Source organism: Sardina pilchardus, chromosome 7 (assembly GCF_963854185.1).
Source record: "Sardina pilchardus chromosome 7, fSarPil1.1, whole genome shotgun sequence".
Taxonomy (NCBI): domain Eukaryota; kingdom Metazoa; phylum Chordata; class Actinopteri; order Clupeiformes; family Clupeidae; genus Sardina; species Sardina pilchardus.
The window spans coordinates 19,465,084-19,481,123 of NC_085000.1; the positions used below are offsets into that span (position 1 = coordinate 19,465,084).

The following is a 16,040-nucleotide window of genomic DNA, read 5'->3' on the forward strand; positions in this document are numbered from 1 at the left end:
TGATAATCCAAAAGTGCTCTAAAGCCTAGACTGGATCACAAACATGCATGTGTATTGATGATATTTATTTATGTGATGTGATGTGATTTCCAGTTGCAGTTTGGAGTCTGTCAACATGAATCGAGGGTCGGTGCAGGGAAATAGCTAGTCTATACTTTCAACAGTCGAGTAAAATTAGTTTCTATTAGTTTGCCATTTAACAGAATGAATTTATAAACTGGCCAAATCCACATAAGCTTGTTAATCCGTGATCCAAATGAATGAACTGCATATAGGCATGCTCCTAACGCGATTCAGTAGTGGCTCAAGCGTGCAGCGGTCATGAACCAGAGTCCGCGTCTGCTCGATATTCCATGTGAAATCACACCAAATACTTGAAAGAGTCTGGGCGTGCGTGCGTGCATACATCTATCTGCATGGTGCCTCTGGCCTGAAGGTCCGCTGGACTACAGCATGACAGAGCCTCCCCAATCACTCGGCCTTCTCGCACGTAATCTCGAGCTCAAGGGCACTCTGTGTTTTCGCCCGCTTGAGCTGCACTCACAGGCCTACACTGATCAGTGCTATGGCAACCGACTGCGGCTCGGCAACGTGATTCTAGGGCGTCCAGCACAGCCACAACATTAACACACAGGGAACACTTATTGATGATGTTCCTCGGGCAACTTTTCACCATGCTTGCTTTAACAGGATACAGTGGGGGGGGGGGGGGGGTGAATGTTGAGTGTACAAGTTTTAAAAAGCTAGCTTTCACAGTTTTCCTGATTACTAACGCACTTTCATCCAGAGAGAAGAAATACTCTTTTTTTTTAATTGGGGTGGCTATTTCTGTATAACGCACATGAATTACAGTAGATGTGGTAAAACAGTTTAATCACTGTTCCATATCAATGCTGATTCATTGATTCACACAGTAATAAAAAAAAAGAAAGAAAACAGAAATATACCAAACACACAAAGACATGCAGTAATTTATGGACAAAGACATGACAAAAATACTTTCCTCCAAAAACTCAACTTCAAGGTCAGCAGTTGCCAAATGCCAGATGGGAAAAGTGTCTTAAGCCTGGATTTAAAAGCAGTTAGGGTTGGTGTATTTCTGAGGTCCATTGGGACAATATTGCAAAGCCTAACTGAAAGAATGGTGACTATAACAACATAGTTAATACTTGGTGGAGGAAAACCCACTCCGCTGCATACGAGTCGAGTTTGAGTTCCTGAGTGCCTCGTCTTCTCCATTAATTCTGTATTTCAGGACTTCTTGGTGGCCTTTATCTCTTACTGTACATAGCCAGTTACCTCAACAAAGAATCTGTCTTTGCCTCATTTTTAAAAAGAAAATCACTTTTCCCATAATTCTAAATAGTTTTCACATATACTAGAACCATATTATGTAAATCTCATCCTTCTTTAAACATATGCAGTTGAACTCAAGGCACCACCATCGGAACTCTGTGAGCACACCTTAAGCCCAATTCACACCAAAGATTCCCGACGCGACGAGACGGAGTTGCAGCGGTGTGAATTAGAAGTTGCACGTAGTTGCAAGCAGTCGCAAGCCGTCGCAGAGCATTAAACACGTTGAACTCGGGTGAGGACCCGGGGCCGGACAAGGGTCCACCCACTGATCTATAAAGAATACCTGGATAGAGCATCTACGTCAAAATTCTGAAGCCTACATGGCGGCGGCCATTATGGGACCACTTGCCATAGGAATACATAGACAGTAAAAGACAGTAAAAGAATGTTGCCGTTCTGTAACAATGGAATTGGAACACCACGCCGCCATTAGGTGCTGTGTCCACCAAACGCGTTTTTTGCGCCAACGGCGACAATTTTCAATGTAAAGTCTATGTAGCTCAGCGCTCATTTTCCCTCGGCGGAAAAAAACAGTCGGCGCCGACCTTTTTTGTCGCAGCGCTCAGAGCGCTCAAAGTTGAAATCTGTTCAACTTTTAGAACAGCGCCGGGCTCGTCAATGGCACTTCTCGTTATAAACTGTCTCTGGTTTTGGTAACTTAGCAACAATAAACACTTATCGAAGCGCCGAGAAGAGGTTGTGGGCGCTCTGGCTGTAAAAAACGTGATTGGTGGACACAGCACCTTATGGGACCACTCGGGACAGTTCCATTGGCTTCATTGTTGATGGGTCAGCAACAATGAGATAGTCTATCCAGGTATTCTTTATAGATCAGTGGGTCCACCTGAAAGAGGTGGTCTGGGGTCCAGTTCGCTAGAACGCTGGAGCAGGTTGCTAAGCAAACGTTCTAAAGAATCTTAAGAATCTTTACCTTTGTCTTCTTCATTTACCGCCCTCTGCTTTGTTGCCAAGTGATATTTGCAAACAGAACCCCCATATTTTGGAAGTTCGTGTCTGGAAGTTGGTGCTTATCACGCAAACGGACCAGAGTGCCAAAGCAAACATGAGATGTGAACGGAGACCAACTATGGTAGGGGTTAGGGGGAGTAACGGACTCAGTGTGAAAGCAACCTTATTTTCCATAATGATCACGGTAGAAATAAAATGTCAGTATTTGATGCCAGAGAGAGAGAGAGAGAGAGCAGAGTGAGATGTTTGTTACCGTTATCAGAGCTACAGTCTCACCATGGTGACCGCATAGCAACTTCCACTAAAGTGCCTGGGTTTTGTAACTGAAAATGTATCTGTTTATCTCCTTAAAATCCTGGCAAGATGGAAGGTTCTCCTCTTTGCCATCGCCCACACTTTTTTTTCTGTTACTTTTTGTCTCTCCACCTCTCAATTGTGTTCATCTCGCCAATTGTACCTGGTGTCTTTCTGTCCATTATGACAAGCTGCAGTGAGTCACGACTGCTGGTTATTTCTTGCCTTTTGAAAAACACAAAGCTTAAAGGAGTAAACAGAAAATCAATGGAATTTGTTCAGCTAATCGAATGCCATTCGCTCAGTACCAGAGAGCATTGCTCTTCATAGAGACCCAAGGGCAGCATGTGGGAAGTTTGGACCATATAAGCAGAGACATAGCCTTTTATCAGATTTTAGAGCCTATTCATTCAGTCAGACGTGTGGGTTTGTGTGACAGTTGTATTATGATCATATTTTTCAGATATTATTCATACTTCATTTCTTCTAACGTTTCAATGTTATAACTAGAACCCAGAATATGACAACTTAACAATGAGCTAGGTTAATAAATGGAAGCAGTGCTAATTTGGTTACACAAAATGAAAAACGAGAAGAAACTTAGCATCTGATTATAGTTACAATGATATCTGTGCATAGACTACTATCTATGTCTATATGCAGATCTGACTGTTTCAAAACGACAGCACAAATCCGCTCATCTCACTCTAAACACATGCATTTCTCGTGCTAAATATTCATCTATGCCTCCCTCCAGATTGATTTTTAAATTATATCTATGAGATCTGCACATTGAGGAAAATCAGGCTACTGTCTTAGCCTGGTCATATCAAACCCTCGTACTAATCGTACAGAGGGGCTGGACCTACTCAATTCAGAATCGATTTCAAACGGGAGGCGTGAACTCTGTTGAAGTTTGAAACAATTGGGCCTGATTTTATCCAATCGCTAACGTTTGGTCATGACCGCAAACGCGCATATGATCGACGTCATCGCTAACACCCGCCTCCCCCCATCCCCCCTGTTCGCTGATTGGTCCGGTCGGAATGCATCCTGAGAAATCGAGTTCAATGGGATCAGACCCAGACGTAATGGTGAAGGGAAATGAAAATTGAGCGGAAGCTTACGGAGGGCTATGCCAGGCTACTACTGTCTGTGAGTGACTGTCTCAAAACGAAAACGTAGCCTAACCGTGTCTTATCTATCAACCAACAACCGAACGACTAATTAAGGAAGCACGCACCACCGTTCTATCCGATGTAGTAAGCCATCAGGCTCTCAGTCTCCCCTTTAATTCATCTCAAAGGATTGAGGTCAGGACTCTGTGCAGGCCATTCAAGTTCTTCCACACCAAACTCTGTCATCCATGTCTGTATGGACCTTGCTTGGTTCCCTGGTATACAGTCATGTTGGAATGGAAAGTGGCCATCCCCAAACTGTTCCCACAAAGTTGGGAGCATGGAATTGTCCAAAATCTCTTGGTTAATGCTGAAGCATTCAGAGTTCCTTTCAGAGGAACTAAGAGGCCAAGCCCAGCTCGGGGATGGCCCCTTCCTGTTTCAACATGACTGTGCACAAAGCAACGTCCATAAAAACATGGATTATAGAGTTTAGTCAATAAAAAACAGCATATTTGAAATAATTTCTTTGCCCTTGGATTTTATTTTGGGGCAAAATCGAACTGCCCTAGGATAAAAAGATGTCCTAGTTACAGCTCTCATATGATCATGAAAGTTGAGGTTATTATCGATTATGACTTGAAGTTAAGACTAAAGTCAGAAACCTTGAAGTCCCTTTGCCCTGAAAAGTGTAGCCATTTTGTCTCCTTCATCCTTCCTCCCAAATTAAATTACTTCAGTCTTCTCTTTGTTCAATTGTAAAAACTTTTGTGACCTCCACCTATTTATTAGGTGTAGGCAGTCTCATACCTTTATAATCTGACCCATGAAGAGATTAGAAAGAAGTGGCCCCAGGATTGACCCTTGCGGGACACCTGATGTCAAGATTGCTGGAGCTGAGGTGTAATTACCAAGGGCTGCAAGGAAAGTTCTCTCCTTCACAGAGGTCCAGTAATACAAGCGCTGTTTAAGAAGAGCTGTTTCTGTACTATGATTGGCCTGGAAGCCAGATCAAGACAGCAATTTGCTGTTAAAAAATGTTTAACTGATTAAAAACCGCTTTCTCAATAAGTTTCCCAATAAAGGGCAAGTTGGATACGGGTCGGTAGTTATTTGATACTGATGGGTGTAGGCTTTTCTTTTTGAGCAGGGCAAATGCTTTACAACAGCCATTTTCAGGGATTCAGGGAAGATTCCTAACTGTAGTGACAAGTTCAGAATTGGAGTACACTGTCTGATAGTAGATGATTTTTTTTTTTTTTTAAGTTTGTAGGGATTGTGTCTAGACTGCAGGGTTTTTTTTTCTAGTGTACCATTTGTACTATGTCTATCAGGCTGAACTCTCACATGGGGCGTTTGTTATCCCTTAGGATGGCTAGTTCAAGATAATGAGCAGACTGTAATTGAGAACCAATGTTTGGTCTGATGTTCTCAATTTTGCATTTAAAGAAGGAGGCAAACTCATCACATGACCTGCTTCAGAGCAGTTCTGAGGGCAGTTGGCAGGGAGGATCTGTTAGCGTTCCAACCATCAGGAATAATGCACCGGTATTATTTATGTTGTTGTTTATTAGATCAGAGAAATAAGACTGCCTAGCTTGACATGCCTCAAAATTGTATTTGCGTAGTGTCTCTTTATGGATCTGGAGGTTAACTTGAAGTAGAACTAGAAACTCATCATCATTAGATCATCTCAAAGCCGGCACACTCTCGCGGGGAAGCCATCCACGGCGTGGGGTGGTGTATTTAGGGAAGCCAGAGAGAGACAGAGCGGCTGTTAATGCTGGCATGTCCGATCTGGCTCAGGGGGTGCCCCGTCTCACCTCACTCCTGTCTGCCTGTAATGACTCGAGATTGACCATGAAGAAATTCTCCAGTCGTTTGTAGTGGGAGAGGAGAGTTTGACTTTGATGGTGATAGATGTTTTGAGCTGCCTCACATTTAGCATGAAAAAAACAGTGCAAGGGACTCTCTCGCTCTCTCTCTCTCTCTCTCTCTCTCTCGGTGTATGTGTGTGTATTTGAGAGAGAGAATGAGGGAGGGAGAGACAGAGATTGGAGAGTGCCTAGGGTAGCGTGTCTGACTCTCAATTGATGTTCGAGTGCAATGCAGGGCTGTTCTCTGAAGAAGCCCCAAGAAAAAAATGTTTGGGCCTCAAAAGAAACTTCTCGCTGTCTTCTCCCTCTGGCTCTGGCAATAGGCCCTAAAGTATGAACTTTCTCCGCAACATACACTTGACTTCATCAGTGTTCACGCTGATTCCTGCGCAGTACTACATTCCTCGTTGTGTTATTGCAGTACTCCACGTATATTGATTGGATCTTGGGATTATTGTTTCATGTGTTTATGGCCACACTGTATATTCCATTTTTAAATTGTTCATTTATCCTATCAGACATTTCAGCCCATGTGGCATGTTTGCTGTTCATCTCTGAATGGATCTAATTGAATTTTGAAACTTGTATTGCCTTCCTTGGATGGTGACTGGGAAGTGCTATTTTCATTTGAGAGCCTTGTTTTATTGTGATGTCTACTTGTCAACTTCATATCTGTCAACACATGTGTACACACACACACACACACACACACACACACACACACCTACACACACCTGTCACAGGCACCCCCTCGCCCTTCTCCTTCTCCTGCTCCTGTATTAAATGCTGGCAGTGCTGTCTGTCAAGACTCCCTTTGTCAAATTACTGAGTGCATTAGGTTCGATCCGCTCCACTGGCAAGGGGCTGCGGCTGGGCCCCTAATGAGGATGTGACTCGCTGGGCTTCTCCAGCAGTAGGAACTGGAGGGAGACAACTGAGAGCTGGAAGGGGCTGTGTGGGGTCCAGAGAGCAGGGAGGAGGTCACACATGAAAGGTAGAGACAGAGCAAACACAAGGAGTAACTGCAGTGTGGAATTGTGCAAAAAATGGTACAAACTTGGTGAAGGAGCCATTAAATGTGTAGGGGTTGTTATTGCAAAATGTGTCACATTAAATGCATATGCGTTGTCGTGAGAGATTCATTTTTGAACAAAGAACTTTTTGTGATTTGCAGAAGTGTTCAGCTCCCTCACTAATTAATGGCCATGGAGACACAATGTACAATGTCTGGCGAGGAAATATTGACATTAAGCAAATTATTCTGTTTCGGTCACCGTGTTGAATGGAGAGAGTAGAGGGACACATGGGGGAAATAAGGAAGAAAGTGAACTTTCTAATCATCCACCACTGCCACTTCACAGACCACTGAGCCAGGAACTCGGAGTTGAATAATTCGACTTAATTTTAATACAAATCCTGCAGCTTGGGAGCTTGACTGAAGTCTCATGTGACAACTGCACACAAGGCTGGACCTTGACTGCATGTTGTCTAACAGAAACTTTAGACAGATTGGGTTGGTGGCCTGGGGCGCGTGCACCATCTTACTCTCCCTACTGCCTGTTCAGGCTGTTTTATTTATTACAGTAATATATGAGGATTTTTTTTTTTTTTTTTGAGATTCTTAAAAGAGTACCTCAACCTTTGCTTGTGGGAACGTGCCCAATTGATAATTGACTATATCAGTTAAATTTTGTATCAGAATTATTTTTAAAAACGAAGGAGGGGAAATGTTTTCCAAATAGCCTACCCTGCTACATATTTCGCTGTCAAGATTCCACTATCGGGTGTTGTACAAGATATCGACAGCGCGATTATTTTGTCAAAATAGACCAGAAGATATTCTTCGGAGAATATCTAGATATTCAGAATATTTCGTTGCTCTGATTGGTTCCCAATGGAGCAGTATGAGACTCATATTCTGACTAGAATGTTGAGTATGACAATGTCAGGCTAGCCCTTTGTGTTTTTACTTTAGAATATATTGTATTTGTACTAATTATAGGTCATGTAAAATATATTTATATATATATGTCAGAATAATGTAATTATTATCTTTGTAGAAGGTAAAAAGATATGCGAACCCTGAAGTTAGTGCTTTGTGGTTCTGGACCACTGGACTATCATGACTTCTCTCATCTTTTAATCAGTTTATTCAGAGCTCAGAGCGTCTGGCTTTTCTCCGTCTGTCCTTTTTATTTACACTGTACCATGCCATGATCCTCCATCCCCTTTTTTCCTCTCCCTCTTCGTCCTTTTCACATTTCACCCTCTCTATTGTCCTGCTTTTAAAAAGCAGCAGTTCACACATGCTGCCCCTCAGCAGTCCATCAATGCCCAGCGTGCTATTATTGTTATCATCAGTATTGATTTCATTCCATATTTTTGTTGCCTGTTGTCAAAACCAGCTTTCCTCACACAAGATCATTGATCTGCTTCTTTGCCCGTACGGGTACAGACCAATCAGAGTGAGAGGCGATTATGTTTCCTTTCTGTGGCGACTTTCGCCCCTTTCTCAGGGCTTTGTTTGTTCAAATAATGGTGCTGTAAGAGGCTGAGATAGGAATAAGCTTAACAAGACATGTTGCCAGTAGAGCTCAAAACAACTCTTACCGCCAGACTTGGATGTGGTTTGAAAGCACTGTGATTGTTCAATTGTCATTTTTTTTCCCATGAGTGTTGTTAGAGAGTCTTCTCCCACTATGAAGACTACATTGAAAAGGACTTTTGCAGTTAGGGCTAGCAAGTGGATGAAAGTCTATTTTACTCTTGTTTGTTAGTTTGTGAACTTGTGCTGGACTTTACGTCTTGTACTAGTACTAGACTTTTAGGGTTGTTTGACAGACTCATTGATCGTTTTTTTCTACTTGGGGGGAGAGTTTAAATTAAGAGTTGAAATTACAAGTAGGTGTCCTTTGGACAACCCTAGGTTATAGTACCTCCAAAGCATACCAATATTTCTTCCTTTTGTATAAATGCATGGAGCCAGACTGTGTTTATTTCAAAATGGCATACAAGAATATTAAGCTGACCTTACCCTCTTTTCTTTGTACTTGTTAAAACTGTAATTGGCTGGACTTGTTGAGATGTTCGTGAACAGAACAAAGATGGCTTTATTAGTCCTGACTTTGTTTTTTTCCTCTGTCTGCACTACTGAAGCGAATTATGTGTGAAATGAGATCCAACGAGGAGCAAGAGCAGCGATAACTCACTCTGTTTGCCTCTTGATGACTCTCCCAACTACTTTGCTCAGTTACACAGACTCTCCACCACACCAGACCACATGTTTAGGGTGTAATGCATTTGCCAAAATAGACTGAATTAGATATGGGTTTAATTTATTTTTGTTCTTGTGCACATTTAGTGTAGATATATGTAGATAATATCGCTATTGTGAATCATTTTGGAGACAACAGTAGTCCCTCTTCTTTAACTTCTGCTTCTTTGTTATTAGTTTCCTTGTTTTTGCTGGCTTTCTACAGCTTCCCACCTCCTATCCCCTCCTCTCCCACCAGAGAATTTGGCTTAGCCTCGGCAGGCCACAGCCTGCTAAGCTCCTCGTTACAGTCTGAGCAGGCCTGGACCCTCGCTCTGATAGATCCATCAAGCACAACCATGGCAAGCATACCAGAGGGATATTCCCAAGGGATTACGGTTTTCAGCGTTAGCCCGCGCCCAGCTAAGACATGTGTCCATTTTCGAGCTATTTCTGAGGTGACAAGAAAGATAAAGCACTAAAGAGAAGCTAAAATGTCTTTTACAAGTAAGTCCCCAGAGCCACTCTTCCTTTGTCTCTTCTTCAGTCCTGATGTATTGACAAACTTGGTGGAATTGGATGGAATTATCTTGGAGTATCTAAAATTGAAGTTATCTGATGGTAATGGTAAGAAGTAAGTGGAAGCATACAAAGACAGCATATAAAATGTGGCACCTGATACAATGTTTTTCTTTTTAAAAATGTCAGTCTAATATTTTCGTTTGGCTAGAAGGGCCAATATTTTCCAAAATGATATGAAGAATCATGATATCCCTTTGAAAAACCAGCAGAAGAGTATTAGAAAAAGACCCGATTTTATTTATTTTTCATCATTGCTGACATTTGTTTGAGATTTACACCTGTGTCTATTCTTGACATTCATTGTAATTTATGATATTTGTCCTGTAATCCAGGCCAGGTAGTGTATTTAAGAACACAAGGCAGCAACGATAGATGTTTTCCAATTTAGAACTTTAGAGCTAAAAATGTATTTTGATCCGTGAATTGATAGGCCACATGTGGACACCATTGTTCTGTCACTGACATAGTGTGATGGGTGCACATACTACTCCTATTCAAATCAGTGAGAGTGCTCTCGAACACTCAAAGCCTACATAGCAGCACACCGGAGAAGGAACAAGGGTTACTACACACATCGCAATATAACTGTTGCCCTTTTTTGCTATTTGGCTGTCTTTTTCCTTCAGAAATGTCGACTGTTCACGCTTTCTCTCCCCATTGTCCTCGTTCCTGGGGTGCTATCAAACGCTGCATCTAGCCAGGTCTGCTCAGCGCTGTTTTGGTGAGGCCGTCATGAGACAAAAGGAACTCAAACAGGACAGCTCACCGCTCTCCACAATGGCCCGGCGGAGCCCCGCGGAGCGCTTCGGCAGCCCTGCCACCATGCTCTTTCTGCGATCGCCAAGATAATGAGCGAGCCCACGCAAACAGCTATTTGTTATGAAATGCAACCAGGACAATGGGGCGAGCAGGAGCAGGAGACCTTTCTGTCCGTTCCCCCCTCGTTGAAAAGCTGACTCTGTCCCCCAGCAGCGATGGAAGAAAGAAAGAAAAAGAGAAAAAAAAAACATATTTGTGATGGTTTTTTTTTCAAGACCTGCTTTGTTTCCCCAAAAATAGCATTGCCACGCTCCCACTGACTGGCATTTGGCACGGAGCAGCAGCACAGCCCAATCTGCCTAGCCCTTTTCCAGAGCGCAGGTCCGCACTCTTTGGAGGCGACAATGAAAAATGACCCCAAGCAGATATCTGTTTTATTTGGCCAGGGCTTTTATTTATTTATTTATTTATCTATCTATCTATTCATCTTCTCCAAGTGCCACTATAAAGGCGAGGCTACTTTAATGTGCAGCCTCTGAGCAAACAAATTCATGGCTGTTATCGTCAGAGGTAATAATGGCAAGAAAAATCGAAGTGTTCTGCCTGGTCCATTATTGGAGAATTCAGCGGAATATTGGTTTGAAAGATTCCAGGCCAGGCGCTGGTCCATCCATCAACAGGCTGGTGTGGTGGTGGAAATAGCTTCACGGGAGGACAAAAATCCTGGCATTAAAAAAAAAAAAAAAAAAGAGGGAAAAAAAGCCCAAGAGCTCTCCGTCCTCATCACATCACATGAGGACATCCACCCTCCTTCCCTCTCCCCCAGCGCCCTCCTTCCTCACCCCATCCTCCTCCTCCCTCCAGCGGCACACGAGGAGAGCACTAGCTTTTGGAATCCTGATTGCCTGCCAGTCATCAGATAAGATGGATTTCCAATTCAGGGAGCGAGAGCTTGCCCTGATGGAAAGGGAGGGCTACAATGCACAAGGCAGATAGACCTGGAGCCAGCGCTGGGTGAAACCACTGGGACGACTCCCGTGCTCGGAGTGAGCTTTTTGTTTGGGCTGTGTGGAGAGGGTTAGGGTTCAACTCTGATTGTGGAAGATATTTCGGAGGAAAGTAGTTGTAGAATTTGTTTATGTTTGAAGAGATGGCTCGGTTTAAGTCATGAACCGTGTGTGTGTGTGTGTGTGTGTGTGTGTGTGTGTGTGTGTGTGTGTGTGTGTGTGTGTGTGCGCGCGCGTGCGTGTGTGTGTGTGCACGTGTGCGTGTGTGCGCAGCCTTCATGTGCATAGTGATCAGTGTTTCTTTGTGGTTGAATTTGGTATCTGAAAGGGACTTAGATTATTAAAAGATAAAACAAATTTGAGTTGAAATCTTTCTCAAAGGGCTTTTATTAATTTATCAGAGCTCAAGTTGCAGTCTTTTTGAACCCCCAGTCCAATTATTTTTTCTTTAGTAGGTCTTTCAGGACTTGAGTGTGTGAGTGTCTCAAAGTGTATTTCTTTGTTGATTTCCCATTTATTTTAAAATGGATGCTTAAGGAGTCATTCTGAAATGAGGAGAGGTGACAGGAAGCGTTGTACTCAGTATTCAGTTCTTCTTGGGTTAGGCAAGGACACCATGAATTAACAAACAACACTTCGGAACTCTGCTCTAGCTTGTTTCTGCACTCTAATGATCATTCTACACTCACACTGCAACTTTGCTTTGATGGACCGTGTCAGACAAAAAACAGTCCATTGTTAAAGCTGATGTGCGCATGTAGAATCACATGTGAATTCAGACTTAAAGGGATAGTTCGGGTTTTAAGACACGAAGTTATATGGGCTCCTTGTCAGCAACGTTGTGCATCAGCACTGACTTACCCCCCGACAGCGTCCTGTGAGCCGAGATCCAGCCGGTTTTTGATCGTTTTTGATGCCGGACTATTTTCTTCAGCAAGTTTCTGGGGTCACGAAAGTAAAGTGTTTTTCTTCTCAAAACCATATGCGTTCAACAGAGTGATATATTTGCACCACAAAGACGTTGTCCAGCTGTCAGTAGCGCGCAGTGATAGGAATCGCGAAAAATAAGTAAGTGATAACGAGGTTTGAATTTTTCCTGGACAACGTTTTTGTGGTGCAAATATATCACTCTTTTGAACGCATATGGTTTTGAGAAGAAAAACACTTTACTTTCGTGACCCCAGAAACTTGCCGGACTACTTTCTTCAGCATCAAAAACCGGCTGGATCTCGGCTCACAGGACGCTGTTGCGGGGTAAGTCAGTGCTGATGCACAACGTTGCTGACGGGGAACCCATATAACTTCGTGTCTTAAAACCCGAACTATCCCTTTAAACCACCTAAAACCACATGCATACGCACACACACACACACACACACACACACACACATACCAGCTTAAGGTGGTCATCTCTCCATCACAGCCATGTCCTTCACGCTGTAGGCCAAGTGGATCGGTTATGGTCCCAGTTGCGACAAGAGCTCTATTGATTTTTACTGTACTCTGGTTCTCAGTGAATGTCATGAAACTGAGCTTGTGTGTGTGTCTGTGTGTGTGGGTGTGTGTGCGTGTGTGTGGTGTGTGGTGTGTGTGTGTGTGTGTGGTGTATGTGTGTGTGTGTGTGTGTGTGTGCCTGAGCAAGCGAGCGAGGGGGAGAAAATGTGTCCAATCTAACCTTGTGCGGCTGCCTCAAGGTTTCACGTCAATATCTTCTATCTGACAGAGCTTGCTATTGCCTAACTGAAGAAGTGGAAAGAACTCCACAGCAGCAACAACAACAACAACAAGAAAGCACAGTGTCTTCGCCGTAATTATGGGTACTACCTATGTACCCAATACCCTGCAATTACATCATTTTTTAAAGAATGAATCGCTTAAATTCTAGCAGCCGGAGAACGTTGAGGAAGTGGCGTTCTAGTGGCGTTCTAGGGATGTTCTGATCCGGCGGGAGCGCGGTGAGGCTACTGCAGCTGGCAGCTCCTCCGCGCTCCTCTGCCTTCATTCCCCGTCGGTGACATGCAGAGGAGTTTGGGGTGTTAACTCCCGCCCACACAATGACTGAAATTAAGGAGTGTGACCTTTGCAAGGCCCCCTTGATGCCAGTGGGGAACAGTGGGCCCGCCCCTTTCTCCTCCGCTCCTCCGCTCCTCCGTGAGTGGGTGGGAGGTGGAGCAGGAGCGAGCTTGGGGGGCTCCCGTGAGCATTAGCCCCGGGCGGCAGAAAGGTCAAAGAGGCGGCGACGTGCTCGGCCCCATTCCCTCGTCCCTTAACCTTTCAGGGGCCGAGTGCATCGCCATGACACACACGCTTGTGCTCAGGTGCTTAACTGTTTTTTTTTTGTTTTTTTTTCATCATGCACACACTTTTTGCACCCTTGTGCGATCTCAACATTTGAATAGACCTTGTAGCACATCCTTAGCTGGGATGTGTTAACGGTCTTGAAGGCAGATCAGAAGCCATGGTTAACAATCATGTGGCTTGCTATTTGCTTGGTTGGGATGATTGTGTGCAGCTGTTTGTTTGTGGATGTGTGTGTGTGTGTGTGTGTGTGTGTGAGTGTGTGTTTTCTAGAAATTGCTACTCTGGAAATTAGAAATTATGAAGAGTTTGAAACCTTTCATTGTCAAGCCTTGATTACAGATTAGATTCTAGATTCATGCTGGAAAAAAATGGAACTGAGGAACAGATGCTTTTCATTGTACAGTATGTTGAATGCTGAAATTGTATGTTGAATGCTGATTGTATGTTCAGTGTTGAAGTCGCACCCTAAGGCAAGGCAGCTCTCCCAAAGAAACTCACTAAAGAAATGGAAATGACATTCAAAATGATTTTGATTATTTGTTTTTTTTATGACATTTTCTTCGAACACCAACACATGACCGCGCATGAGAGACTTTTTCTGCAAGAGAGCATTATTGGAAGCTATAGATCTTCTGCCGTGCTGTGCCGTACCGTAACTCATCATGCTAGACCGAAGGCTTGTTTCGTCGGACAAATATATACCGACTTCCTGTTACCCAGCATACCCAGAACCCGCATGAACTGTGGGCTCTGAAGCGTCCCTCCACCATCTGCAGTTTCACGTCTCATCCCTTTTGTGACCTAAGCAGTGAGGCATCTGATAGTAGGAGACGTGTCGTATTGCACCACTCAGCAGATCCGTCCATTGATAGCTGCCGGTTCTGAACAAGAGTGTATGAATGTAAATTTGTAATGACATGGTCAGTCATGCAACTTAAGTAATGTAAACACTGAGGCACCCAAACTGCATTGTTCATTTTACTTATGATCAGAATTAAGCAAAATCAAGCAAGTGTTTTTCTGATTACTTTGTGTGCCTTACTACACTTATGCTACAGTCATAGCATAAGCAACATCACATGTGGAGCCGTTAATGATATGATAGCCAATGATGAATATGTTCAAACGGTGATTTTGATGGAGAGGATCTTAAAAATAGTTTGGATATTAGGTTCTGTTTTTGGCTCCCCATACTTACAACTGACAATGCTTGTTCACTCATTCCTACGGTACACAAGGCATGTCACACTTTTATCCCCCACGGATCTGAATTGGGGTAGACGCAAATCTAGAGGCTTACCGTTAATTCTGGGTTCACTCTTGAAAGTCGTTGCAGCCTCATGAACCTGTTTTGGTTGATTGAAATCTGAGCTTTGAGGCAGTCTGTCCCTGATAGAATAGAATATATACTTTTTTGATCCCGTGAGGGAAATTCAGTTCTCTGCATTTAACCCAATTTAACCGAATTAGTGAACACACAGCACACAGTGAACACACAGTGAGGTGAATCACACAACCCAGAGCAGTGAGCTGCCTGCCCAACCAGCGGCGCTCGGGGAGCAGTGAGGGGTTAGGTGCCTTGCTGTGGTGGACTGGTAGGGGTGGACTGGTCGGGGATCGAACCGGCAACCCTCCGGTTACAAGCCCAATGCTAACCAGTACACCACAACTGCCCACCTTGATGCACCCAGTCAAGGGAAAAGTACACCCTCTACAGTTGCTTCATTGTTTATCTTCGCAATTCAGAACATCAACGTGTGTGTCCTACCTGAACAAGTTAAAATTGTCTTGCTGAATGTTTAACGAATGCTATAGCTGAGTCTCCTATTGGATCATGACCTAATGTGTTTGGTTCTCTCATTCACAGAACTTGTTGGTGAACCACGGCTGAAGAGGATCACTCCAGCCAGCTGACCAGCCAGCAAAACCTGCCATCGCTCACACACTTCCTCATCCATGCACTGGGGGCATAGGGGGGCTTTGCCACATTAACGCCTTCAGCTATTGTTTCTTTTTTTTTTTCATTTTTATTAAACCATAGTATCTTAATTTTATGAAGTTGCACTAAAGAAGGCTACATTCAGAAGGCTTTAAGAAAATATTAAGTACATGTATGTGAGAGTGGGTAGCAAATGGATTTTTAAGTGAGACGCTTGGGTTTGTTTTTATAAAAGTATATTTACTCAGGAAGTCCTGGAATTTATTCATCAGGATCATATGTATGCGTTGCTTTGTATTAAACCATATCCTCTCATGCAATACCCACACATGCCTGTTTATGTCATATCTCTTATTATTGTTTCCCCAGAATTTCCAGCATGCGTTGGTGGACAAATGTATGATTCAACATTTAAAGACAGACTGGTATGTGTTATAAAGAGGCGCATGAACCCCCCATACACATAGATCATTTATTTATTATGGTCGACTTTCCTGTTGCCCTAATATAAGCCTTGACCAGTGGAATATCTTAGCAACCATCTGAGGAGGAGGGGTTTGTGCACTGGAGCCCAAGCATTTG

At 43.4% G+C, this 16,040-nt stretch overlaps 1 protein-coding gene across 3 annotated transcripts in view; it reads left to right on the top strand.

The window, feature by feature from the left end:
- chchd6a (coiled-coil-helix-coiled-coil-helix domain containing 6a) overlaps positions 1 to 15,784 on the top strand; it is a 66,955-nt gene extending 51,171 nt beyond the window's left edge. For all 3 annotated transcript variants that reach the window (XM_062541103.1, XM_062541105.1, XM_062541104.1), the window contains one exon: positions 15,387 to 15,784. In XM_062541103.1, the coding sequence (XP_062397087.1) occupies positions 15,387 to 15,410 (24 nt within the window). In that variant the 3' untranslated portion in view covers positions 15,411 to 15,784. The remainder of the gene's footprint in view (positions 1 to 15,386) is intronic.
- Positions 15,785 to 16,040: the final 256 nt, after the last annotated feature.